General features: G+C 34.5%; 2 protein-coding genes across 2 annotated transcripts; both read right to left on the bottom strand.

Moving 5' to 3' along the window:
- Positions 1-974: 974 nt before the first annotated feature.
- On the bottom strand, positions 975-2,895 carry LOC134275696 (uncharacterized; the record flags this gene model as incomplete). Its single annotated transcript, XM_062757957.1, has 5 exons — positions 2,781-2,895; positions 2,425-2,655; positions 1,974-2,228; positions 1,678-1,812; positions 975-1,109 (listed from the first exon to the last, which is right to left on the bottom strand). Coding segments are annotated over exons 1-5 (826 nt in total), but the record flags the coding sequence as incomplete, so codon positions are not given.
- Positions 2,896-17,513: 14,618 nt separating this feature from the next.
- On the bottom strand, positions 17,514-24,530 carry LOC134275695 (uncharacterized). Its single transcript, XM_062757956.1, has 7 exons — positions 24,315-24,530; positions 24,146-24,197; positions 20,489-20,614; positions 18,724-18,978; positions 18,373-18,507; positions 17,861-17,935; positions 17,514-17,587 (listed from the first exon to the last, which is right to left on the bottom strand). The coding sequence occupies exons 1-7, from the start codon at positions 24,528-24,530 to the stop codon at positions 17,514-17,516; spliced, it is 933 nt and encodes a 310-aa protein (XP_062613940.1).
- Positions 24,531-26,371: the final 1,841 nt, after the last annotated feature.

Raw genomic sequence — 26,371 nt, 5'->3', positions numbered from 1 at the left:
CAGCATTTGCACTAAATCATGTTAAATTCGTCTAAAAGCACAGACTAAAATGTTAACTATTATTAATTTACCGGAGAGTAAAGATATTTTGATTCTGAGAATTGCTTTTACCTAATATTCCATTATAATTCTAAACCCTACATTGTATGCGCGTGCAATTTTAGAATTCACGTGGTACAAGTAAACAGATCTAAGCTGTACGACCCTTGATTTTCCGACAGATTCTAACTACGTTAATTTTGTATGAGGAGAGAATATTTATTTTTCTCAAAAATGCTTCCTTCAACTTTTTACCTTATTCCTGAATGATATATTGGGTAAATTTGAGTGAAAAAGCAAACGATTTGCAGCCGTATTGCCGCTTTAAAAAAAGAAAATCAAAGCTATTTGAATGATGAATTAAGACTTACATATGAATAGATATCTTACGTTTTATCCTTCCTCAATCAATAAATTCCTCTTCCAATCAATACATTTCATTTAAAAACAATGAATGTAAAACGTAAGTCAGAACATTATCTTGAGCTATAATTCTGGAATTTTGATTTTTATCTTTGTTTTAATTTTGGTTATTAAAATATATAACTGCCACTCACTTTCAGTTTTGCATTGCAATATATTTAATTTATGTATCTGCTAATGTATTTTTTGCAATGGGTTATTATTTTGCAAAATCACAATTTCTGTAAAATTTGCGGGTTAAGAACTACGCTGTTTTTAGAGGTACAGGTAGAGGTGTGTGGTACTGTATTTTTAGTTATATTTAAGCTATCAGATATTCCTTCGAATTATCAAGACATGTTATTAGCGAAAATACCCCCCCCCTTTTTTTTCAAAATGCAAAGAACGCCTGCTGTCATTTAGAAAATTCGGATTCCATTGTTGTGGGTCATATCAAGCAGCTGAGAGTTGTGACTTTTCAACAGCTTTATTTAATTCAAAGAGACATTCATTAATGTACAATTTTCATGTACCTGCACAGTGTGAGTGGTCCCAATTACCCTGACACCCCTCAGGACAGATTCCTGTTGACTTGTCACAGAATGTATCAATTTTACAAAAGCCACAACTCTGTGTACAGTCTGTTCCATAATATCCATCTCTGCAATCTACAGAACATTTGAAATGTGTTAGAATTACACCATTTACATGTTGTACGTTAAAAAAAAAGGGAAACAGAACTCAAAAGTGCAAATATATTTTATTCATTTCGTCGATGTATATATATTTTGCTTTGGCGTTTGTTCGGATGCACACCTTCTGTTAAGTCTGAAATTATGATATACCCCCCCCCCCAAAAAAAAAGAACTTGAAGTGGAGACAAACAACCCTTAAACAGAAAAAAGTGAATGTTTGACTTTTTTTAAGTCATCCAAGTTTTTCACAAAGTATAATGAAATCATTTCAATATGCCACCAAGCTTCATCACTTTTCAAATTAAAAACACGTTTATCAACAGAAGCAGCCCAGATATATGTTAACAAAAACTATCGAAAAAAGAGATTAGTGTCATAAATCAAATATTTATATTAGTGAGAAATTACCTTGAATCAATTTATTTGGTACACAGTAAATTTGGATTATGTTGAAAAAAAAAGATCTCCATATTTCATATGTATGAAATTAAGAAAAAAAAACTTTTGAGAGAGAGATTTGTTTGATATATAGACAGCTTACCAGAGCAGTCTGGCGAATCTATAACTGTTTCTCTGCATCCATAAATACAGGAACCATTAAAAGCATCACACTGTTTATCACGGCATTTAGGATTACACGGAACACAGCTTTCTCCGTAATGTTGTGAAGGGCAACCTGAAGGAAACATTTTAGATTTTGTTAGTCTATTTTTTTCTTTTTCTAATTCAGTTAAAACACTCTTATATGATTTCCCATAAAAAAAACATTCTCAGTTTTAATTTTAGATTATTAATCAAATGAATTAAACTTTGTTGTATATACAATTTAACACGTACCCATAACCTTTACTTCACAAATTTCAATAGTTGCGAATGTGGGTTCATAACCCGAACATGCTGTACTGACAGGAGGGTTCTTAGAGTTATACAAGGCAATCCCTCCAGTCTCTCTATTGACAGTTACATTCATCACAGGATTAGGACATGTAGCGATATTGTGAGTGAACACTTTATGCTCAGATGGCTTTAATGGAGGAGTGTACGATGAGTTGTTAAATACAAACACGGAAAATCCCACGTGTCGATTTATAGCTAAAATGAATGTAATCAACAAATGAAAAAAATATATATACATCTTATACCAAGACACCTTTTAAACGGACAAAATGCTACATGTACACCTGTATCTTTTTTCTAAAAGCATATATATCAAAACACAAATGGAAAAGCTGTTCAGAAAGCAAAGGTAGACAGAATAAAACTTTAGTTTTATTTTAAATAGACTTACTTGATTTTCGAAAATAAATTTCTAGATATGCTACATTAGCCATGGATTTCAATGGAAATTTCCACCAAGCTTCCTTAATTTTTGAATTAGCCCATGTAATGCTACATGTGCCTTGTCCACATTCCTCCTGGAGATATCCATCTACAGCTCCCCCTGGCGGCGCGTTATAACCGCTGAAATATGGTTCTAATGACGCTTGTCCTTTATACTGTGGTAGTAAACTAAGATTTTCTAAAAGAGATAAAGATATAACGGATGAAAAATATTCATATAAGTCGAAACTTAAAAATAGCATATCAAAAATAAAATTAATCCTGCAAACGTGCATCTGTTGAAATGAAAACTCAAAGTATTACCCCAGCCTTTAGATACATATACATTATTCCAAAACAATATAAGGTAGGCAAAAATTATGCATCCTCTCATCGTGTCAAAGATTTTATTTTTGTTGCCCAATATGTAAAGTTTGAATAAATGTTATCAACTGAGAGCAGAAGAAGGAAACAGAATTAGGAGTAGATATACATTGCGTGATCGCGGATATTAAAGATTTTTTTTGCTGTGAAAAAAAAATTTAAATGAATTCCTTCAGCGGAAGAAATAGACCCTTTTTACGGAAATAAAAAAAAAGCTTCCGGATTAATCAGTAACATTTTACCCTGTATTGTGCATGGGTTGTGTTTTTCTGCCTATAGTGAGCAAGCTGTTTTTCTTTATTTGTATTATGCATGTTAAAAAGTTTCCTTATTTTTCGATTTGTTTCGTCTGCGCACTGTGTACACTAGGTAAATAACCTCAGAAGACGCGAGGGGTTTAATTCTCATAAACTTAGATAACATTTGTATATCTTATTTGTAAACCACATGCTTATGATGCAATGCTGTCCGAAAAAAAATTTTATTGTCAAGTTCTCGGATATTAAATAATTACATATATATATATATAAAAAAGTGCTTATAATTGAGCAAGAAAACATTTGTAGTCCTGGTCCGTTCAGTCTCTGTTTTTTTTTTTTTTTTTTTTGTAACTCCTATTTAAACAATAACCAAGCTTATTTAGAGAACCTGTGCTCCCTTAAGAAGCAGAAAATAATAAAAATTTATCATAACAAAAAATTGCACTAAAATAAGATTGTAACACTTTTTTGTGTATTTGCACTCTTCGGCGGAGAGAGATAACAGATGCGAGCTCTAAAGATAAAAATAAACATAGATGCTGGCCACTAGTGGTGACCTTTTTACTTGAACGATTTCCAGAATATACGATTCATTAGAATGCAGTTGTTTACTTGTTTACCAGAAGATGAATTTGGTAATATTTGGATATAATATTTAAAGATTATGCAAAAGATTGGAAATTATTTTAAAAGTGCATTAGAAATTTAACAAGAGGCCCATGGGCCACATTGCTCACCTAAGCACATTGGTTAGGATATAAAGCAGAAATCACTTCCATTTTAAGAAGTCTACATAAGAGAGGGGGTCTGGAATTCTAAACCACCAGCCCTCATTTGAACTAGTATTACTTTGTACTACCTGAGAAAGCCTCCATATCAATATTATTAATCATGGCTTTTCTTTTCTTGGGGAAAAAAAATCCTTGATATTTCTAGGCAAAACTTTGATCCCCCTATTGTGTACATGTACCACCGTACCTAACCCCTACTTCCCATTCATGACTTAACAAATCTAAACTACGTGAGGATGCTTACATAAAGATGTGACCAATCATGGCTTTGTTGTTCTTAAAAAGAAGAGTTTAAAAAATCCGATCTATTCCTTCCTATGGAAAACTTTAATCCTCCATTGTGGTCTCACCCTACCCCCAGGTCATGATTTGAACAAACCTGAATTTACACTACACGAAGATGTTTTCACATAAGTTTCATCTTTCCTGGCCAAGCTGAGTGGTTCTTGAAAAGAAGATTTTCATTTTTTTTCTATATATTCCTATGTAAATCTCTGATCATCAATTGTGACCCGGCCCTACCCCGGGGGGGGGGGGAGGGGGGGTCACGATTTGAACAAATTTGAATCTACACTGTAGTATAAACATGGTCTGCACTCAGATTAATATTCCCAAGCTGGCTGCAATGAATGAGTGAAAGCTGATTGATATACGATATGGGTGCAGTATGGGAGTTGGGGAGTGTGAGAATCTATAGAGATCGAACACAGTTTATATCTTGTAACTCATGTAGCTGGATGTAGTTTGTAGCGGAATTAATATATGTATATAACGAACCCTGTGTTACGTTATCATCTAACACAACATGGTGGCAGCGGTGTTAACACTTTTCTAAGTTAAAAAGGACTACCCCAGTACCAACATGGCATCATTTCAATTTGCTCACCCGGAAAAATTGACTTTACAAAACCAGAGAGATGGGAAAAATGGTTCCAAAGATTCGAGAATTTCCGACTCGCCTCAGGACTTTGTGAAGCATATGAGGACGTACAAGTCAGCACACTGATCTATTCCATGGGACAGGAGGCTGACGAAATCTTATCATCTTCAAAAATTTCCAGTGGTGATAGTGTTAAGTGGAAGCAAGTTAAATAAGCACTATCAAAGTGCTTTATTCCCAGAAGTAACGTTATATTCGAGCGAACAAAATTTAACCAAAGGAAGCAGGAGGAAGGCGAAACAGCTGACGCTGACAGTTTTATCACAGTCCTTCATGTCCTTGTCGAATATTGCGACTATTTCGCCCTACATGATGACCTTATCCGAGACAGGATAGTCGTTGGACTGAGGGACAGAAAAATATCAGAAAAATTACAACTTGATTCAAAACTCAGCCTGGAGTCAGCGATATTAATGGCCAGGCAGAACGAGACAATCAAGAAGCAAGAGCCGATTGTGAGAGGGTCAACTATCCCAGAGGTACCCGTAAACAACATGGACGCAGAAAGATTCCAGAGGGAAAAATGCAAATTCCAGACAACCAGCCCAGACAGCGAATACAACCAACCCGGCAGGCTGTGACAGATGTGGAAATGCTACAATACATTCCCGAGACAAGAGTCTTGCCCGAGATGCTAAATGTCATAAGTGTGGCAACAAAGGACATTTCGCTAAAGTTTGTCGCAAAGCAAACATATCAGAAGTGGACAGGAGCTCCGGCGAGAGAGGTGAATTGTTTCTTGGGTCCGTCGACACAAAAGAAGGAGAATATTGGATGACCAACCTTAAAATCCGAGATCAAACTGCAACGTTCAAGATAGACACTGGTGCAGACTTAACAGTGATACCCGAGTTCGCGTATAAACCGTTAAGAGGAACTAAACTTTCACACGTGGATCGCTCATTGCATGGACCAGGAAACTCAAAATTAAATGTGTTGGGAAAGTTTCTTTGTGAGCCTGAGTCTAAAAGTGTGTTCAGTGTGCAAGAAATACATGTTGTGAGAGGATTGAGCCAGGCATTACTCGGTAAACCGGCTATCATTGCTCTGCACATCATTGAAAAGGTAAATATTGTGTCTGTCAACGCGATAAAAAAAAGTTCAAACACCAATATTTGAAACATATTTCCGCGAAAAATTCCCACTGATTTTCAATGGGCTGGCGAAAAGTAACTAGGAATATAAAGTAAACTTAAAAGAAGACCTTAAGCCATATGCATTGTCGACACCTCGCAAAGTGCCATTTGCACTAAGAGACAAGGTCAAAGAGGAGTTAGACAGAATGCAGAACTTAGGAGTTATCTCCAAAGTTGATGAGCCTACTGAATGATGGGCTCCAATTGTCATAGACCCAAACCCAATGGCCAAGTAAGAATATGCGTAGACCTGAAAAAGCTAAATGAATCAGTCAAAAGAGAAAATCACCCCCTTCCCTCAGTTGAAGAGTCTTTGTCCAAATTATCAGGGTCAAAAATATTTTCAAATTGGATGCAAACTCAGGGTTTTGGCAAATAAATCCAGCACCTGAATCAAGGATGCTTACAACCTTTATAACTCCGTACGGGAGATTCTATTTTAATAGACTTCCGTTTGGAATAAATTCAGCCAGTGAGTTCTTTCAGAAACAAAAGTCAGAAATCCTTTGTGGGGTTGAAGGTGTGTTATGTCACATGAATGACATCCTCATATTTGCGGCAACGCATGGTCAGCATGACACAATCCTCGAAAACGTTTTAAGCATTCTCAGGAACAATGGCCTTACACGTTGAACAATAAGAAATGCGAATTTTCAAAACCATCAGTGACATTCCTAGGTCATGTCATTGACGAAAGGGGCATTAGAGTAGAATCACAAAAGGGCATGGCCATGTTAGACATGAAAAAGCCAGAAAACGTGTACGACATACGTAGGTTCTTGGGTATGGTGAATCAGCTCAACAGATTTTCACCAAAGCTGGCAGAGAGGTCACAGTCTCTTAGAGAGCTGCTCAAACTTAAGAATGCATGGATGTGGGGTCCGGCTCAAGAAATGTCATTTGAGAGTCTAAAGACAGAGATTTCTCAAGCTCCCTGTCTAGCACATTATGACACAAAAGAAGACATAATGGTCACAGCTGAAGCATCGTCATACGGTCTAGGTGCAGTCCTAAGGCAGAAACACGGGCAAGCATTGAAACCCGTGGCCTATGCATCAAGGAGAATGTTAGAAATGGAGCAAAGGTATGCCCAGATAGAAAAAGAAGCCTTAGCTATTACTTGGGCTTGTGAACGTTTCAGTGACTATCTAATAGATCGAGATTTCAAAATAGAAACGGACCACAAACCACTTGTACCATTCTTAAGTACAAAAGATTTGTCTGAATTACCCCTTAGAATCCAAAGATTCATACAATACCGTAAATCGGGATGGCCCGAGAAATCTGAAATCCCAACAGAATTGAGAATGTTATGGGAAGTCAGGGGAGACTTTACAATACAAAACGGTTTGTTACTAAAAGGTACAAGGTTAGTTATCCCCAATGAACTTCAAGAGGAAATGCTAGGAAAAATACATCAACGTCAACAAGGGATACTGAAATGTAGGGAGTTAGCCAAGTCATCTGTTTGGTGAAATGGCTTGAGTACTCAATTAGAAAAATTAGTAGAATCTTGCCAAAAGTGCATAGAGGGATCTCAAAATGTAAGAGAGCTACTCATTCCAAGTAAATTCCCGGATCGACCATGGCAAAAAGTAGTCACTGATCTGTTTAAACTGAATGGTCAAAAATACTTGCTAGTTGTTGACTATTATTCAAAATTCATTGATATTGCAAAGTTGTTTGGCACGACGTCGGCAGCGATTATTAACCATTTCAAATCGGTCTTCACGCGACATGGAATTCCGGAGATAGTTTTCTTGGATAATGGGCCACATTATTCATCTCAAACATTTAAAGATTTTGCAGGAGAATTTGATTTCAAACATGTAACAAGTAGTCCTAACTATCCGCAAAGCAACGGTCTCGCAAAGAGATCAATGCAAACCATTAAACAAATGTGGAATAATCATCTGATCCGTACTTAGCTTTGTTAATGTTTCGCTCAACGCCGCTAAGTAATGACTACAGCCCTGCAGAGTTACTAATGAATCAAAAATTAAAACAAATGTGCGGATCAACCCAAAGCAGTTAAAACCGAAATTGCCAAACATAAAATTAATTCAAAAGCGAGAATTAAATTATAAAGTTAAACAAAAGAAAACTTTGACAGACGACATCGTGCAAGAAATTGGAGTCATTTAAAATCCGAAAAAAAGGTGTGGGTGAATGATCAGAAGTGTCCAGGGATTGTAAAAAGTTGTCTAGATTTCCCTAGATCTTATAAAATAAAAAAAACTCAGGAGGGAGATGTAGGGAGAAACAGATCGCATGTAATAAAAGAACGACAGAGCGTTGAAACAGAAAAGAATGCTGAGTCAGAGAAAGTTAATGAGAATGACATGTGTGAAAATGAAACCATGAATGAAAAAGAGAGCATGTCAAGTGAGAAAGGAAACAACAATTTGTCAGGTATATAAAGAAATCTGGGAGGTTATCACAACCACCTATCAAACTTAATTTGTGAAACTGACTTTAAAGGGGAGATGTAGTCAGATTAATATTCCCACGCTGGCTGCAATGAATGAGTGAAAGCTGATTGATATACGATATGGGTGCAGTATGGGATTGATTGATTGTATACTGTTTAACGTCCCTCTCCAGAATATTTCACTGATATGGAGACGTCACCATTGCCGGTGAAGGGCTGCAAATTTGGGCCTATGCTCGGCACTCAGGGTCATTGAGCAGCGAGGGATCTTTATCGTGCCACACCTGCTGTGACACGGGGCCTTGGTTTATACGGTCTCATCAGAAGGACCGCCCCATTAAGTCGCCTTTTACGACAAGCAAGGGGGTGCTGAGGACCTATTCTAACCCGGATTTTCACGGGATGCAGTATGGGAGTTAGGGAGTGTGAGAAACTATAGAGAGCGAACACAATTTATATTTTGTAACTCATATAGCTGGATGTAGTTTGTAGCAGAATAAATATATGTATATATGTATATAACGAACCCTCTGTTAGGTTATTATCCAACACAACATACACTACCTGAGGATGCTTCAATTTAAGTTTCATTTTTACTGGCCAAGTGGTTCTGCGGAAGATTTAAAAATAATTCCTGTATATTCCTATTTCCGGGGGTCATAATTTGAACAAACGTGAATCAACACTACTTAAGGATGCTTCCACATGATTTTCATCTTTCCTAGCCCAATGGTTCTGGAGAAGAAGATTTTTAAAAGATGCCACAACTTTTTCATTAATTCATAATTATCTCCCCTTGGAAGAGAGCTTAGCCCTTTATTTGAACAAATTCGAATTTCCTTTACCCAAGGATACTTTGTGGCTAGTTTGGTTGAAATTGGCCCAGTGGTTCTTGAGAAAAAGATGAAAATGTGAAAAGTTTAGGAGGACGACGACAACAACAACGACAACGACAGACAACGGACGAATTTTGATCAGAAAAGCTCATTTGAGCCTTTTGGCTTAGGTGAGCTAAAAAGTACGGAAGGAGAGAATAAAAGTAATCAAAAAATTAAATTCGAATTAAAAATACTTATTGCAAATTCTAAAGAAATACTAAAATATGCAGGGTACGTACGGGGGTATACATTAAGCTCTGTGAGACAATTCGGCAGTGGAAATTTTCTCTTTGTGGTTGCATTTATACAGAGTGGAAAGCTAGATTTTGTATATTTCTGGTTGCATTTATACAGGTTGGGCAACATTGCCACTCCCCATAACCTGTAATGCGCTGTACATGCAGGAGGAGGGTAGTAAATAAATCCTAGGGAGACTAAATGCAAACTTGGACATTGAAAACCTGAATAACTTTGTCTAGTAAGGACCAGGGAATTGGAGGAATGATTTCCCCGGGCCTTAACTCTCGCACAGGCGAAAAGCGCAAAACGATCCCGGGAGTTTATCAGATTATCCAGTAACCAGACAAATTATATAAAAACCCAAAAGCATTTCACAAACAAACAAAATTCCAAAGGGAACTTTTCATTTTTATGAAACATTGCTAGAAGGGAGGGGTGGTCTCAAATTGGCGGGGACATATAGAGTTATGGTATAAAATTTCTTTGCAATAGCTCAAAATGTTTTGAATTACCTTAAAATGAAAATTTAACACATTAGCAGAATGTGAGATCTTACCAACTTCACATTTGATTTTTTTACCTCGATATAATACGGGTCTTTCTTATGTCGTACAGAGTGGTGGTATTCAATTTAACCACAAGAGCTTAATAGCTTCCTGGGATATTGTACGCAATCCAAACTGATAAAACGAGCAGAATTTCTGAACCTATAATTTTGACCTTTCGATATGTTTACATACAACTCACAATGCATGCTGGAAACGTTTACATGCATATGGACAAACCTCAATCATAAAAGTTTATTCATGTATTTGGCTCAAGTTAGCTTATTACAGCCTGTCTAAATTGTACTTACGTGTGGAAGCAGTTTAGCTTTCAAAGATGAAACAAATGGACTGATAGTAAGAGAGTAAGTGATTTTTATGGTCAATACATGGAATACATCTTGGGCAGAATTTAAAAAAGAAATTTTTAAAATATTCTTAAGTTTAAAAAATCACTTAAGCTATGCATTTTTACTTAACTTCCCTAAGTTTTACTTAGATTGGTAGAAATACTTCAGTGTAAATCATGGACATATATATTCAGTATTTAAGTATCGACCTTGAGATATTTATCAACTAGTTAGATGAAAATGTGCAATTTTTATGAAAACGCATGATGTAATAGACACAGAACAAATACCTCCATCGCAAAAGAGTGTAATTTTTGTTCAGAATTTTTTTTTTTGAAATGTCTCCAGAGACGGAAACGCTGTTATTTTCAGTTTTTAAACATCATCTTTCTTTCCTCTGAATGATTATCAAGTGCCTTTTTTTTTACTTTATTTCTTGTCCTCATAGAAGCTAAAAAGGTTTATAACATATTTGGACGCCAATTGTTGGGTATTTACTGTTAATGGTGGCGCCCATTGCAATATACAGTAAAATGTGCCAAGTACGTGTAACGAATCTTAGTCTATGTATATCTGTCACATCTGATATTCAAACGTGTTAAATCTTAAGTTAAGCTGAAGTGGTGCTGAAATGGTGCATTTTCATGCGATTTGTACGTGAAGTCCAATACTTATCAGATCCCGTAAACGTACTTGATACGTAGTACCTATCACTTTTTGCGTTATGTAGACAAGGAATGGGTCACGTGCAGTTTTATAAAACAGGGACAACTTTGGAAATGTGCAAAATCATAGAATTCTGGTTTCTTCCGATTGATAATGTCAATGTTGACGCCACATTAACGCCGTTCTTGTCACAGATATCTTTGCCAAAGCATACTGCACAATAAATAAATTTTGTTACAGCTTCGATGAAAAAAAAAATCAAGCTCATTTGCATTCCGATTTGAAAAGGCTTATGCTCCTAGAAGTAGACAATGCATTACAAGTTGAGGGAGTAAAATTTCTTTATATGATGTTTTAAAAATAGACAAGTATTATATATTAACAATTAACATCATGAAATCACTTTTCCATATGTTTTCTATTTATGAGCAGATTTCTGATCTCTGCAAGTCAATGCTGATTTTAAAATGTCAACGCTAGTTATACAATTGTCTCCTTTGCTTGACAAGTTTGCAGATCCTAATGGTGATGCTTATTTTGCTTACGCTGATTTTTGTGTTGTAAGTGGTTATCTGCACTGTAATTATATAAATTGGTTACACATATTAATATTAATCAAGTCCAAACTCTCATCGATTTATCAAGTAAATTACTCAAAGTTACCCTAAACAAGTAACCTAGATTTTCTGACGCCAGCATAAATTTGCATGTTAAATTAGCTATCTGTTTACTTACCGATTGTTGCAATTCATTGTGGGCTATTACAATTATCTGTACCAACTCGGTAGTATTGAAAATAAACGGGAACTTTTATTGTCCCTTCGAAACTCATTTTTATGTTTTTAAATATTTGAGAGAAAAATATAGAAAATGATGTTTACTCTTTCATTTACAAAGTTTTCGTATTGAAGTCATATCAACTTGTAATGCACTGGTGTAAACTATTCTTCAAGAAGACTTGGGTTATTGTGTCGATAAAGCAGTAAGTGTTTTTTGTCACAAGATATACAGGTACATTTTAAACAGCAGTACAAGATGCGCAATTGTCATTGAACTCCGCAATGTCATCGAAATGTTTCTTTGTACGTGATTACGTCGCGACTCTTAACAGAGAACACCAAACGCGTAACGAACGAATATCTGTTTTACGAACGGTAAACTTGTTTACTTTGTGACTACCAGTTTAACAGACGAAACGTACGAACGAATCACGCGTATATAAAAAAAAGAATTATCAATTTGATAAGTATAATTGCTTCGGTGTGCCATGTACCAGTATGATATAAATATATGCATATGTTCAGGGGAGTATTTATTGATTCATTTTAATTAACTTATAATAAATGAAAACTGATCCATATTATATCAAGCATTGGCAGACCAGGGGGTGGTTCCGGGAGTTTGACCCCCCCCCTTTATTTTTGTACACACACACACACACACAGATAGAGAGAGAGAGAGAGAGAGAGAGAATAGCTTTTATGTAAAATAGATATTAATACGTCTAATCATTTAAAAAATAAAAAATAGCTGTCCTTTCTGCTCGCTAGATCTGTAGATTTTCGCGTATTTGCTTTTTTAATCAATATAGTAAAATGTTAAAATGTTTCTGTAGTGTGCAGAAGGAGGGGGTCACTTTTCCTGAGAATAGTCTTTTGCTGCAGTTTTAAATTATTATAATATTTTGTTTTGGAAGCTCCCTCCACATCTTTTGTTGCCGGAAAATACGCAGATTCAAGTTTGAAAGTAATGTTCGGAACAGAAAAGTGACATGAATCCTACCTCTACCTCCTCCCGAGTTTAAAGTGTGGTGCATAAGTAATTTTGTTTTGTTTGTTTGTTTGTTTTGTTTTGTTTTGTTTGTTTGGTTTTTTTTTTGCTTGTTAAATGTTTTTGGAGCTCCTCCTTTTTATAAATGAAGCTACGGACTTGAAGTGGGCATGGGGTGATTCTATGCATTAGTGCTAGGTACACCGACATGGAACCCCCCCCCCACCATCCTTTATAAAAATTGCTGGATCCACCCACGGTAAAGGATGACCTTTGTTTATTACGATAAATAAATACGTCACCCCAAATTCACAAAAATGAGATAAACAAAGTTTCATAGTCGAAAAACTAAGTTTATCGGTTGTAAACTATAGTTTACGGACTGTATACTATAGTTAACAAGTTGAACGTTAATCTATCTGTAAACAATAGTTACGCGATAATCTATGTTTCAGAACCGTAAACTATACTTAACACTGAAAAAAATCATTTGCAGTTGTAAATCATTGATTATCTGATAAATACAGTTTTACGATTTGTAAACGATGGCTAACAACTCTTAACTATAGTTCACGATCTGATAAATATAGTTTCACAATTCGTGAAACTATGATCAACAACTCTTAACTATAGTTCACGATTGTAAATTATAGCTTACAGACGTGAATCTACGTTCATCAACAATTAAAATCTATTGTTAACGTTTTATTACAGACAGCTAAACTTAGATTAGCATTCGTAAACTATAGTTAATAACTGTTACATATTGTTTTTACATATGAAAACTATAGTTAACGACTTGTTAACTATAGTTTACGGTTTGTAAACTATAGTTTACAGTTGATAAATCTAGTTTATCAACTGTGAAACTATGTTAAGCTTTTTTTGTGAATTCTCGTGCCATACTTTTAGGTTGTAACAATTATCAATACGACGCTTTGCAAGAGCTGAGCACAATTTAACCATAGATGCAAGTTCCCATCTAGGGTGTCGATAGAACCGGACATAAATATAATAAACCGATATTGGTCCTTCATATCTTACTAGGAAGTGTAGAAAATATGTACTAGCAGTTTAACTGTCTAAATATTTAGTAAGCGGCGGATCCAGGAATTTCAAAACGTAAGGGGGGGGGGGGTAGTAGAGAACTGGGAAGTCTGGGGGCTGCATTAAAGCCCCCAGTGGGTCCAGGAAAAGCTCGTTGGGATCCAGAGGTGCGATCCAGGGGCGAAGCCCCCGGAAACTGAGGAAATCTATAACAAATTAGAGGTGTTTTCCTGGTAATTTCAAGATAATACAAACAAAAAAAGATGACAAAAATCAAATGGGGGAGGGAGCGCACGCCCGGCACACCGGTGCCTGATCCGCCTTTTAAATAATAACAAAATAAATATAGAGCTAGTTATGGTATTTATAAACTAGTAATACGGTTAATATCGTCGAGATACGTTCGTCCGTTCCGTGTATGGAGTTCTCTTATAAGCGGAATTTCAACAAATATCTACAATGAATAACACTCGATGTTACATAAAAATATTTGTAAAATATCAAATTGCACTTGTCATTTTAACAATTAAATATGAAGAAAAAAAATTGTTTTAATATACCCAAATTTATTGATTAAAATAAAGCAAACAATTGATATTTCATAATATTTCCATTTCTAAATTTTTTCTCCATAATAACCCTTTGAAAGTAAGCGGAGTTGATTTCCTGATAATTCTGCCGGAATGTAAATTAGGCAGGTCGATAGGTCAGCAGCTAAGGAGGCCTAAAACGCATGCAAATCTCGTGCGCATCTGTCTCTGTGTCTGACGCTAAGGAGGCCAAATATGCATGTAAATCTCGTGCGGCTGCCTGTGTTTGACGTCAGTGTGCGAGGACTATTGAAATTGGCATGGAAGTCCTCGTGTAATTTAAATCGATTAGTCTACATTCTTAACGTCTAAGTCTACAATTTTATTTCACAATGAAATGGAAATATAAGGAATCACTGTCTAGTTTTGAGAGTATGCCAGGGACATCAACAATAGTGGGAAACATGGGATAATTTTAGCATAACGGGCTTCGCCCATTATGCAAATTATCCCATGTTTCCCGCTATTGTTGATGCCCTGGCATACTCTCAAAACTAGATAGTGATTCCTTAAATAACTCTTAAAACACATAAACACAGCAAATTAAACATTATATGGTGAGTAGCAGTAGCCTTGACTTACTGTGTCTCTTTTCGGTTATTCTTAATGCAGATAGAATATTGCATTTCGCACAAAATTACTGATTGAAAATATTCTGAACACCTCTGAACAAAATACACTGTATGGTCCAAATTAGTTAAATATAAAAGAGCCTATTTGAATTAAAAAAATATATATATCATTACGTTAAGACAAATGTAACGAGCCAAAAATAAAGTCAGTTTTGAGCAAATTCATCATTTTTGTAGATGTGCATTTCTTGATAATGCGAATTTTCTGTTTTTGTAGTTATCTTTTGATAGGTATGATCGGTGTTTGTATCAGCTAATTGATCGTAGAGTTTTCCGGGCATAATTTTTGATGCATCCTGTAGATTTAGATCTCTCTTTTTTATTCTCTTGTATACGATTCGAGCCAAAACTATTAGAGTAACAACAACAAGCGTTGAACCAATGGATAGAAATGCAGTTGATACTTTTGAAATCCCATCATCTGTAAGTTAAAAACACGAGATTTGTATTTTTTGACAATTTTTATGGTAAAATATCTTCAGGAAAACGAAAAAGGGTTTAAGCCGTAATAATTTGAAGTTTATTTCCTTTTATGTGTTCTCGAGAGGTGCGTTAAACAATATACGAGGGTTGTCCCATAAAATCGTGGACAAAGCGTTTTTCTCGAAAAGTAATGGGCGCACTAAGCTGAAATTTTCAGTAAATGTTTATTCATCATATTTAAGTGAATCATAATGTTTTTGATAATATATATTCAAAAACAAAGATTTTATTCTGCTTGAATGTGCACAAGGTATGGTCCTACGGCGCACGGTAAAAATAGCATGTTTATATTAGAGAAGACATAAGAATTAGTTCGTAATAAAAGTTTTCAATACATAAGATTAGGATGAAAATTATCCTAATTCCATTCCTTAATCAATTCTGTCGTATTTTTAAAAATTTCAAGGCATTTGGGTAATTTTTGGCAGTTTCCCGAGCAATTGAAATGGGAAAGTAATAAACACAATTCACGAAAAATGGCGACTTTTTATGACGTTACGGCGCACCGGAGAGCAGTTCAGATAGATTAGGATGTTGTAATGACGCCTTAAGAGACTTTAAAGGAATACGGAAGAAAGAAAATATGAAAAATATCACCAGATCTTTAGTATATAAATGAAATGAAAGTTTTCTTAGTGAAGTCTTCGTGGTCGAGTCCCCAGATAGTACAAAACATATGGACAGACTGCCATTTGTGATAGCATTGAAGGACGCTGTCACTGTCGACCGTCGATGTGAGATTCTCTTTTAGTTGAATGATGGTGAGAATACTGTCTGTAACTTGCTAATAAATATTCAGAAGATCGCATGAGTGTGCCACATTGGTTTCTTAACTGGTTATAGATACTCACATATGTAAATCAATAAAATTTCTAAATTTAAGTTGGGCTTATCCAACTTTAAGTTTAGCAAAGATGAAATGTGACGCTGTTTTAGACACTTTGACGTTATCATCCGTGCGCCGTAGGGCGATACAGTACATAACATAAAATATCACGATTTGTTTACCTATGCATATATCTATTTGAAATTTGCTATGTATATTCATAATTTATCTGCTAAAAAGTGGTGAAAATTTCAGAACGCAGTGATGATTATTTTTCAAACTAGACAACTTGTCCACGATTTTACGGGACAACCCTCGTACAATCAATCAATCCTTTTATGTACAGAAAGAGAATGATAAAAAATGAGCAAATATTTTGCCTTTTACTGACACAAGAAGATGCATTTGATAGACTCTTTTAAATTGAACTCACCTGCATTTAAGTTTTCTTTAGAGGACATTTCTGGAAAAGCATTTTCACATTTTAAGATGCATATATCTCGTTCAATTTACGTTTTCTTGTTTTACCTACGTCTAGTGTCGTTTGGAATTTAATTTCCTCAATGAGTAAGAAAAAAAAATGATCATAAACATTAAACCATGGACATATTGTATAACGGCTATTTTCTGCTGTTGATAAAAAGTGCATGAAAACTAGCATTTAACTTAATAGAACTATTATCTTTTAGAAATTCTTGTAATTTTTTTTCAAATACTGTTGCAATAGTTTTAAACAAGGTTGAAAGAAGCATCCTGTATCATATTAAAATTGCATAAAATATGCGAGTTCATATTGAGAAAAAGAATATAATGTATGCACATTTCATCCATTCGCGAAATTCTGCAGAAAATAGAAAACTGAAGAAAATATCCATCATATGAAAGCAGAAAACGAAAAACCTTTCGAACAAAACAACCCAGTCCACCCAGTCATACATCCGGCTTCAGATTTTTAAATAGCATTGCTCACAGGAACTTATTAAAAAAGATTAGCTACTGAGTAATAAAAACAAACATATACATTACCTTCGCATTTTGTTCCATTCCAATGATCCTGGCATCCTTCTGGACATATCCCTGTTTGATGATCACAAAAGGTCCCTGATTCTACATTTACCACAAGGAAATTCACAATTTGCTCCATAAAATCCATTTTTACATACTGAAATAAATGACAGTGGAAACATAAATATGCTTATGTGATATTGGTAAAATCAAACCTGGCGGAAACGTTAAATGGTCCACAAATGTAGATAAATGATTTTAACAGGTCTGTTGCTAGATATTCTCTTAGTTTAACTACAAAACATATCGTTATTCCTAAAAATATTGTCCACGGATATGCCTTTGATATTCCGTTAAAATTTCGTTTTCTTACTTGATTATTGAAAACTCGATGTCTTGAAAAATGACATGCACATGCTTTTATACTTACCATTACACTTTGAATTTTTCCAGTTGTCCTGACATCCCTCTGTACACATTCCATTTGTTTTGTTACAGAGTGTACCTGTTTTGCAAAATCCACACATCTTTGTGCAATCTGGTCCATAATACCCGTCTTTATATTCTAACATAATCGGTAAGATATGATGAGATTACATCTACGAAATGATCATTAAGAACATATTTAAATGATTCGAATGGAGTTTCGGATTCCAATATATGTATATATTTGGCAATTCAAATTAATTGGGTGATAGGAAAGTTTAAAACATTCAAACTTATATAAGAGATGTTGCATATCTGAAAAAAAAAATAAATTTATAAAGAAAGCGGGTGAATTAAAGATAAAAAACTTATCTCAACTTGGGAGTATTCTCAATATTGCGGTGATTTTTTTCTGTTTTATGCTCCTACAGTGTTTATATTCCTAAATACTGTTCTTGACTGTGTTTCTCTGTATTTCGTCGCTTAAAATTTCGTATTCAATTAAGTTTCCTTTACCTGAACAATACGGTGATTCAATAACATTGGTACTACATCCATAGACACAGGAACCATTAAAAGCATCACACACTATATTACGACATTTAGGATTACAGAGATCGCAATTTTCTCCATAATGTATAGATGGACAACCTTAAATGATTTATAAACAGCTGTTAGCCATGAATGTATATTCATTTTAGACAATATTCTTGAATATTGAGTAAATTAACATAAAAGCGTATTCATTTATGAAAAAGGATCAAGGACAGTTATTTCAAAAAAAAAACTTTCAATATATTCCCATAGATTCGAAAGATTTAACCAACAAGCCTTTGCAGTATATATTTGAATATTCTTTAAACATACCCATTACTTTTACTTTGCAAATTTCAATAGTTGCAAACGTGGGTTCATAGTACAGACATGGTGTACTCACAGGGGGATCCTTAGAATTATAAATGGCAGCCCCCTGTGTCTCTTTATTGATTTTCACAGTTGTCACACTATCAGGACAGGTGGATACATTGTGAGTGAAGACGAGATGTTGGGATAAGTTGAATGGAGGAATGTACAATGGATCGTTGAAAACAAAAACAGAAAACCCCACATGTCGATTCACAGCTGAATAAAATACAATATTTTTGAAAACTCAAATAATAATCTTAATTAAGACATAAAATGTATAAAATAATTGTTTATAACAAAGATTATTTATCAGCCAAAAGGGGAATACTGTAAAGGAAGAGAAAGTTTTTCATCAAAGTATTTGAGTTTAGGAACAAAGAGTCTGGCCTCTAAATTCCTTTGTTACAGATGTTGAAAACGAAACAATTTTTTACAGGATCATTAGTTGAGACAACTTTATAAAGTTTGTTGATTTAAATCTTGGAAAGGAAAATTATTTCCAAGAGCAATCTTGAAAAAAAAAATATCCAACAAAATATGTTTAAAGTCATCAAAACTTTCGGTTCTCACAAAACATTCCAAAGTTGGACTTTCAGTAATAACCTGTCAATAATTCTTACCATTCAACTTGAGCATGCAAAGGTGAGGAATATGTTCTAAAAACTTTTTGAAAAGATTGTATCAAAATTCTTTGTCTACTTACCGGTACTTTCATTCTTAAATACTTTAGACCATGGTAATTTTTTCAACTTTTTTGCACACGCGTACAATCGGAAGGAAGATGTAAAGCGTATTTGTGATGGGCATACTGACATTTTTCTTACATATTTTATTTTTTATTTATTTTTTTTTTCCAAAAAGTAGAATTTCAGGTTCTGAAACCTAATACTTTGATAATTTGAGCAAAATTTGTACGGGTCATGCAAAATTTCTACGCTTGTCAATTTTCCTTTTTGTTCATCGCGGTGTCTTTTTAAGGACGGATGATATTGTTTTTATCTTTTGGGGAATCTTAATATCATGTCACAGGTTCAGAAAAGTGTATAATTCTTAGAATGTTTTTCTTGGACTGGAAAATGAAATAGACTTTGGAAACATAAGTAAAATTTTATAAAAATAAAAAAAAAAAGTTTGCAGATGAGCACAAATTTCAGTATATGTTAGCTTAGTGCTAAGAGTATAATATAAACTATAGAAAAATATACCAAGCCAGATGAATTTCCTAAGGAAAAGCAAAATGATCATTGAATGGATACTTTCAAGATTATTATCGGTCTCAAATTTTTGGGGTATCGCCATAATAGTTTCAATAACTCATTTTTTTGACAAAATAAAAATAGAATTTGGTTTTATTTTCATTAAATATGATTTTGAATATTAGCCAGGAATATTGGTAAATACATACGAAAAATGAAATTAACTACACCTAATACGTTTACCAATTGTTTCATTTTCTTTTCTTTATATCATTGAAGGCTGTTTTTCACTTGGATCCCGGTTACCCGAAGAAAAAAAATTAAGTTACATTAGTTTCACAAATATATCTACCTACATAACACATAAGTCCGTTATTAAGGATATTAATTTTAAAATTATTCAAGGTTATATTAAAAAAACTTACTTGAGCTTCGAAAATAAATTTCTAGATATGCTACATTAGCCATAGATTTCAATGGAAATTTCCACCAAGCTTCCTTAATTTTTGGATTAGCTCATGTAATGCTACATGTGGCTTGTCCACGTTCCTCCTGGAGATATCCATCTACAGCTCCCCCTGGCGGCGCGTTATAAAAACTGACATATGGTTCCATAGACGCTTGTCCTTTATACTTTGGTAGTAAACTAAGATTATCTAAAATCAATGAAAATACAAAACAAAGAAATCTAAATTCGGGAAAAAAAATGACTATAATCCTTTTTCGTAAATTATTTTCTTCATGAAAAGTGATATTTGTTGGAAAAAAAATTATCGAAACATTACCCCATGCTTTAGATACATGTGCAGCATCTCCCAAAATTATAAAGCACATCAACTTTATGAATCCTTCCATCGAGATAAGGATTTACTCATTCAACAAATAACAAATGAAAATCAAGGAGGAAAAATATACGTAGAAATATGGATTGCGTGATATTGGTCGTTAACGATGTTTAATTTGTGTTCATAACAATATCTACTATTCCTAAGTGGAATTATAAAGATCTTTGTACAAAATAGAAAAAAAACTTCCTGTGATCACTTTTTCACCCTCTTTTATGAATGTTATTTTATACCACTATATATAGCAAAAGATTTTTATTTAATCCTTTGATACACACACTACTCAAAATCTTCCTCATTTATTTTTTTTTCTAATTTTACAGTGTCTAATATCTTTATAAAACACAGTTATATACATATGCCTCGGATACAAGCTCAATGATTTGAAATCAATATTTTTTGAAGATAGCACATTAAATTGCGTTTGCAATTTCATTCCTACTTTTAAAACATTTTTGTTTAGTAATCTTTTGTGTTTAAGTACATATACTTTATACAGCATAATAGATTTGGCCATTTAAAACCTGTACATTAAGTCACCTGTCACCATACATTACATTGAAAAAAACTCTCTTTTTTTAACTTAATCAACAACTTTTTGTCAACTTCATGTACAATAAAAGGCAACTTAGTGTACAGGTTTTTATGGAATCCGGATAGGGCCACGCAGTTCACTATCGCATCATCGCACCATCGAGGTTTGAGTCGATGGTGCGATGACGCGATAATGCGATGACGATGGAGCGATGAAGCGATAACGATGAAGCGATGGTGCGATAGCGCGATGACGATGACGCGATGGCGCGATACTGCGATGACGATGAAGCGATGGTGCGATGGAGCGATAAAGCGATGACGCGATGGCACGATAGCAATGCTGCGATGGTGCGATAGCGATGATACGATAACGCGATAACGATGAAGCGATTCTTTATCGTGTCATCATCAGTGCTCTATCGCACTATCGTCATCGCATTGTCGCACTATCGCGCTATCGACTCTTCTGCGCATGCGACATTGAGAAGAGAAATGGCGTCAGGTTGCGAAAGTATGAACTGAATACATATCGGAAATAGATCTTACTGCGTGAATTAACTTCACTTGGCATAAAAATTAACCATGTCTTTATTGCCAGACATATAACAAGTTAAAAGATTGTTAAAATATAGTTTGATAATCAAGATAAAGTTAACAATGCACTCATGTTGTGAATGATGTATACACTCATGTTGTGAATGATGTAAAAGAAATCGAAATCCGCGTGATCTAGATTTTGGTTTCTAAAGGGGGGGGGGGGATTAATACTGTAGATTGGGTAATAATTACGTGGGAAATAATTACGATGGTTTTACTTTCACTATGTTCGCGATTCATTTTTTTTCTGCAAAATTAAACCCATCGTGAATGCTATCATTAACTATTAAACCAAGTAAATGCTTATACGAAATTTAAATTTATTTCTTGCATCGTGAAATCAGGGACCTATATACTGTCTAGTATACAATACTAAAATACAAAATAAATACAAAACAAAAGTCTTCCTTCCTCTCTCCTCTTGGTACTTCGTGTTTGTTATTTAAAATATGATTATCAAATACAAAATTAAAGTCAGTTAATTATCACTGGGCAATCAAATCTTAGCTCGAATTAACTACCTGCTGAGAATGCCATCCTATCTATATAGTCGATAGAGCGATGGTGCGATGACACGATGTCGATAGCGCGATAAAGCAATAACGATGGCACGATAAAGCATCGCATCACCACTGTCGCGCCATCGCATCATCGCTATCGCACCAACGCATCATCGCTATCGTGCCATTGCGTCATCGCATTATCGCTCCATCGTACCACCGCATCATCGTCGTCACGCTATCGCGCCATCGCATCATCGTCATCGCGCTATCGCGCCATCGCTTCATCGTTATCGCACCATCGCTTCATCGTTATCGCACCATCGCGTCATCGCACCATCGACTCAAATCTCGATGGTACGATAATGCGATAGTGAACTGCGTGGCCCTATCCGGATTCCATACTATCCGGATTCCATAGAATCCCCAATATTTCCAAGAATTATTTCATTTACTCTCTGGATCAAAATGTAATAGATTTTGTTGCCCGTTTTTCTCTTTTATTAGCTATTCTTCAATCCCAGCATCATGCTATCCGGTCGCCGCTTTTGTTCTCAAAGAATGTCTCCTATAGTGTCCTTATATCCTGCTTGTTCACAAACATTTGCGCTAGTTTTTGTTAAAACGTGAACACTAACTTCACAATATACATAACTACAGGCTCCTGCTTGTTCCTACCTAATTTAGAGTATTAACAACCCTTTAGTCTGTACTATGGAAAACCATACATTACTTTTAACATCCGATAAGGACATCCTCACTCATGAAGCTTTACATGATAAATAGTGAAATCAAGTGTGCTATCATTTAAATCTAAATTAACCTGGCACTGTCCACTAACATAGGACAGTCAAGTGTTACGTAATCTTATAGCAAATACATATCCATCACCTAGGGCCTACGTCTCAATCGCCGTCTTAGATTTAGAGTTACTTCCCGTTGTTATGAAACGTCGCGTGGCGCTATTTTAAGCACTGGGGTAGGTGTAGAAGTAAATAACACTTGGTGAAAAATGAAATATCTAGAAAAATAGAACGTTTAGAAAAAAAGGATTCTGCTCCAAATTATCCCTTTGTGTGTTAACTTAAAAAAATAGCACCTATTCATTAGGTTTAGGCCCCCTAGTTATATTTCACTAAAACATTGTATATACATATGTAACAGGCTACATCAATTCTTATAAATATTTATTTCTGAATAATATTTCCATGGTTACTGTATCAACAATTTTCTTTAAATTCCTTTAGAAGTTTCGATAGTTTTGGGCAAATTTTGGTACATTTGTGAAGTAAAATACAGGATAAATCTTTGCAATATCATCATTTTTTTTTTATTTAAAAAGTGTTAATTTTAAAAATTGTAAAACCAATCATTTATTAATGAAATTAGGCAGTCTATCACGTATTCATGTTTTTGGTCACACTTCGCCTTCGCACAGCTTCCTCCATGGTTAAATTTTCAAATGTGGAGAACCCTGTCAAAATACTAACTTTGTTTTACTTCTGCTTTTTCTGCTGCTCATAATGCTAATTCAAATGCCAACTCCATTCTTGTTCTTAGATATTCGACATGTTTTGTCATGGTTTTTTCTTCTCAGGGTTGTTAAATCCAAAGTTTTTTCTATAGGTAGTCTCAGTTCTCTTTCAATTATCAGCAAGTACGGTGATTGCTTTGTGCTTTCGTGTCTTGTTGTGTTATATGCATGTACCAATGATGGATGTGGGCTTTCCAGTTGGACTTCTAAGTTGGGTTGAGTGTTCCTGGCATGTCCATTGGAGTTTTATTAAACCTCTTACACATGTCTTTGCCCATGGTATGATAGAAAATTGTTCTGGACTTCTTCCCTGTTATATTGCAAAATTTCTTTATGATCTTACCCTCAAAATTAGCTCTGTGTTCACAATGTATCCTTGTATCCTATTTGGAAACCCGTATTTGGTCATGACGTTGGTGTAAAGGGTCTCAGCTGTTGTTCTTGCTGTCTGGTTCTTTGTGAATATGGCATGGGCAAATCTCGTGAAATGATCTGTTAATATCAGGATATGGTGGTACATGTAACCTCCTTTTGATGATCCTAAGATCAAGATGTCCATGTTTACTAATTTGAGGGTATATTATTATTCAATGAATTTCTCATACGGTTATTACGAAGTACGGATGTAGCAAAGTAATTTCATAGTTGTGTGATAATCGCTTGAAGATGTGGAAACTCCAAAATTAGTGATTAACGAGAAGGAATTAGAAGACTCAGATTTACACGTCGGTATTTGAAAATTTATGAGCTGAAAATTTTTTTCTCCCATTTATATTTTTATATTAAAATCGTACAAAACTGCTTTAAGCATAACAAAAACTGTGCCAACAATTATTTGTGATAATACAACATTATTGTTTTCTAATATAAATACATAAATTATACAGTATCTGCAATCTTTACGAAGACCCGACAAAGAGTATTATAAAGGCTTTTAGAAAGTATTTATGATATTATAGGATGCTCATATTCATTTTTAAATAGATAAGTACACCATTAACACATTGAAGGTAATTTCATGCCGTTTATTTCTTATTCCTTTTTAAACAAAGGGAATAAAGAGAAAAAACTATATCGTCATGATCAAATAAATCACTTATTTTTTTTAACAAATTCATTATACCATCGTCTTCCACCTTCCTCAAATATTTTATTTTCTCCATGAATGAGTCTACTCTGCTCTGTTTTTTGCAAATATCAAAACAAAATGTTTGTTGTAAATGAGCATTTATTGTAATGCCAAACAAATTAACCAAATATGTACAAAAGTTACATATGACCATATTTTAATATATCCTTTATAAGGACATTAATATACATAAGGAAAAAATACAAATATGACTAGAAGAATTTGCAAAAAAGATGGGAGAACAAACACGCCACAAACTTGTCAATAATTAACAAGTCATGGACAAGTGCCCCAATTCATTATTTTTGTAGATTTGTTCATATCCTGGTAATGAGAAACTTCCGATTGAGAAGCTAGGATAGGAATCTTCGATATGTAGGGTCGTTGTTTGCATCACCTAATTGATCAATGAGTTTTTCATGCATAATGTCTGTTGCGTCCTTTCATGTATGCTGACTTCTTATTTTTATTTTCTTGCATAGGATTCGAGCCAACACTACACATATAATGGTCAGAACAACAAGCGTTGAAACAATAGAAATTATTGCAGTTGAAACTTTTGGAAACCCATCATCTGTAGATAAAAAAAATGAGATTTGTATATTTTGACAATTTTTACACACACACACACACACACACACACACACACACACAAATTGACTGAAAGTAGGTAAACGATTATTTTTAGTTTTTGAAAGGCTTTTACAGTTTGAATTTATGTTTCCCTTTATGTTCAGCCGAGAGAAAATAAATATGCGAACACACCTGACAATATATTTTGCCCTTACTCACTCAAGAGAATGAATTTGAAGCTTAACACTACTCGTAAAAAGGCAAAATGCGCCATATTTCCTGTTCATCCTGCTATCCCCTACAACCCCTATATAAGGAGGAGATATCTTAACAGTTATAAGTATTTTGCTGAGGAGGTCAGAGTGTTGACATACATATCACACTGCCCTGCTACTCGGTCGCCATGAAATTATCAAATTTACACAGAAATTTTTTTTTTCAAAACAGGAGAACAGCATCATGACAAATACAAGTCACTAGATAACTTAGGAACAGAAAATACACATATAAACAAGTTATAAACGCAAAAATCTTAGACCACGAAAGGAATACTACATGTCTACTACGAGTTTCAAGTGCGCTATCGAGTGTAACGAAATTGAAGGGCTTATATCATTATAATATCCTATAATATTATTTTATTATTATATTATTTTTATAATTGATATTCCATTATTTCCCGTTCATGACAAGGACCA

Source organism: Saccostrea cucullata, unplaced genomic scaffold (assembly GCF_032062105.1).
Source record: "Saccostrea cucullata isolate Sc308-1 unplaced genomic scaffold, CSIRO_AGI_Scuc_v1 ctg1005, whole genome shotgun sequence".
Lineage (NCBI taxonomy): Eukaryota > Metazoa > Mollusca > Bivalvia > Ostreida > Ostreidae > Saccostrea > Saccostrea cuccullata.
Note: the sequence above shows the minus strand (reverse complement) of the source record. Positions and strands in the feature narration are given on the sequence as shown.

Bases quoted from the DNA above. Each gene is read 5' to 3' on its own strand.
- LOC134275695 (XM_062757956.1), bottom strand. From the start codon at position 24,530: ATGGACATCTTGATCTTAGGATCATCAAAAGGAGGTTACATGTACCAC. The intron at 18,979-20,488 runs GTAGCATTACAT...TATTTTATTCAG, and splicing joins GGAACGTGGACAAGCCACAT to CTGTGAATCGACATGTGGGG. The intron at 18,508-18,723 runs GTATGTTTAAAG...AAATCATTTAAG, and splicing joins TTGCAAAGTAAAAGTAATGG to GTTGTCCATCTATACATTAT.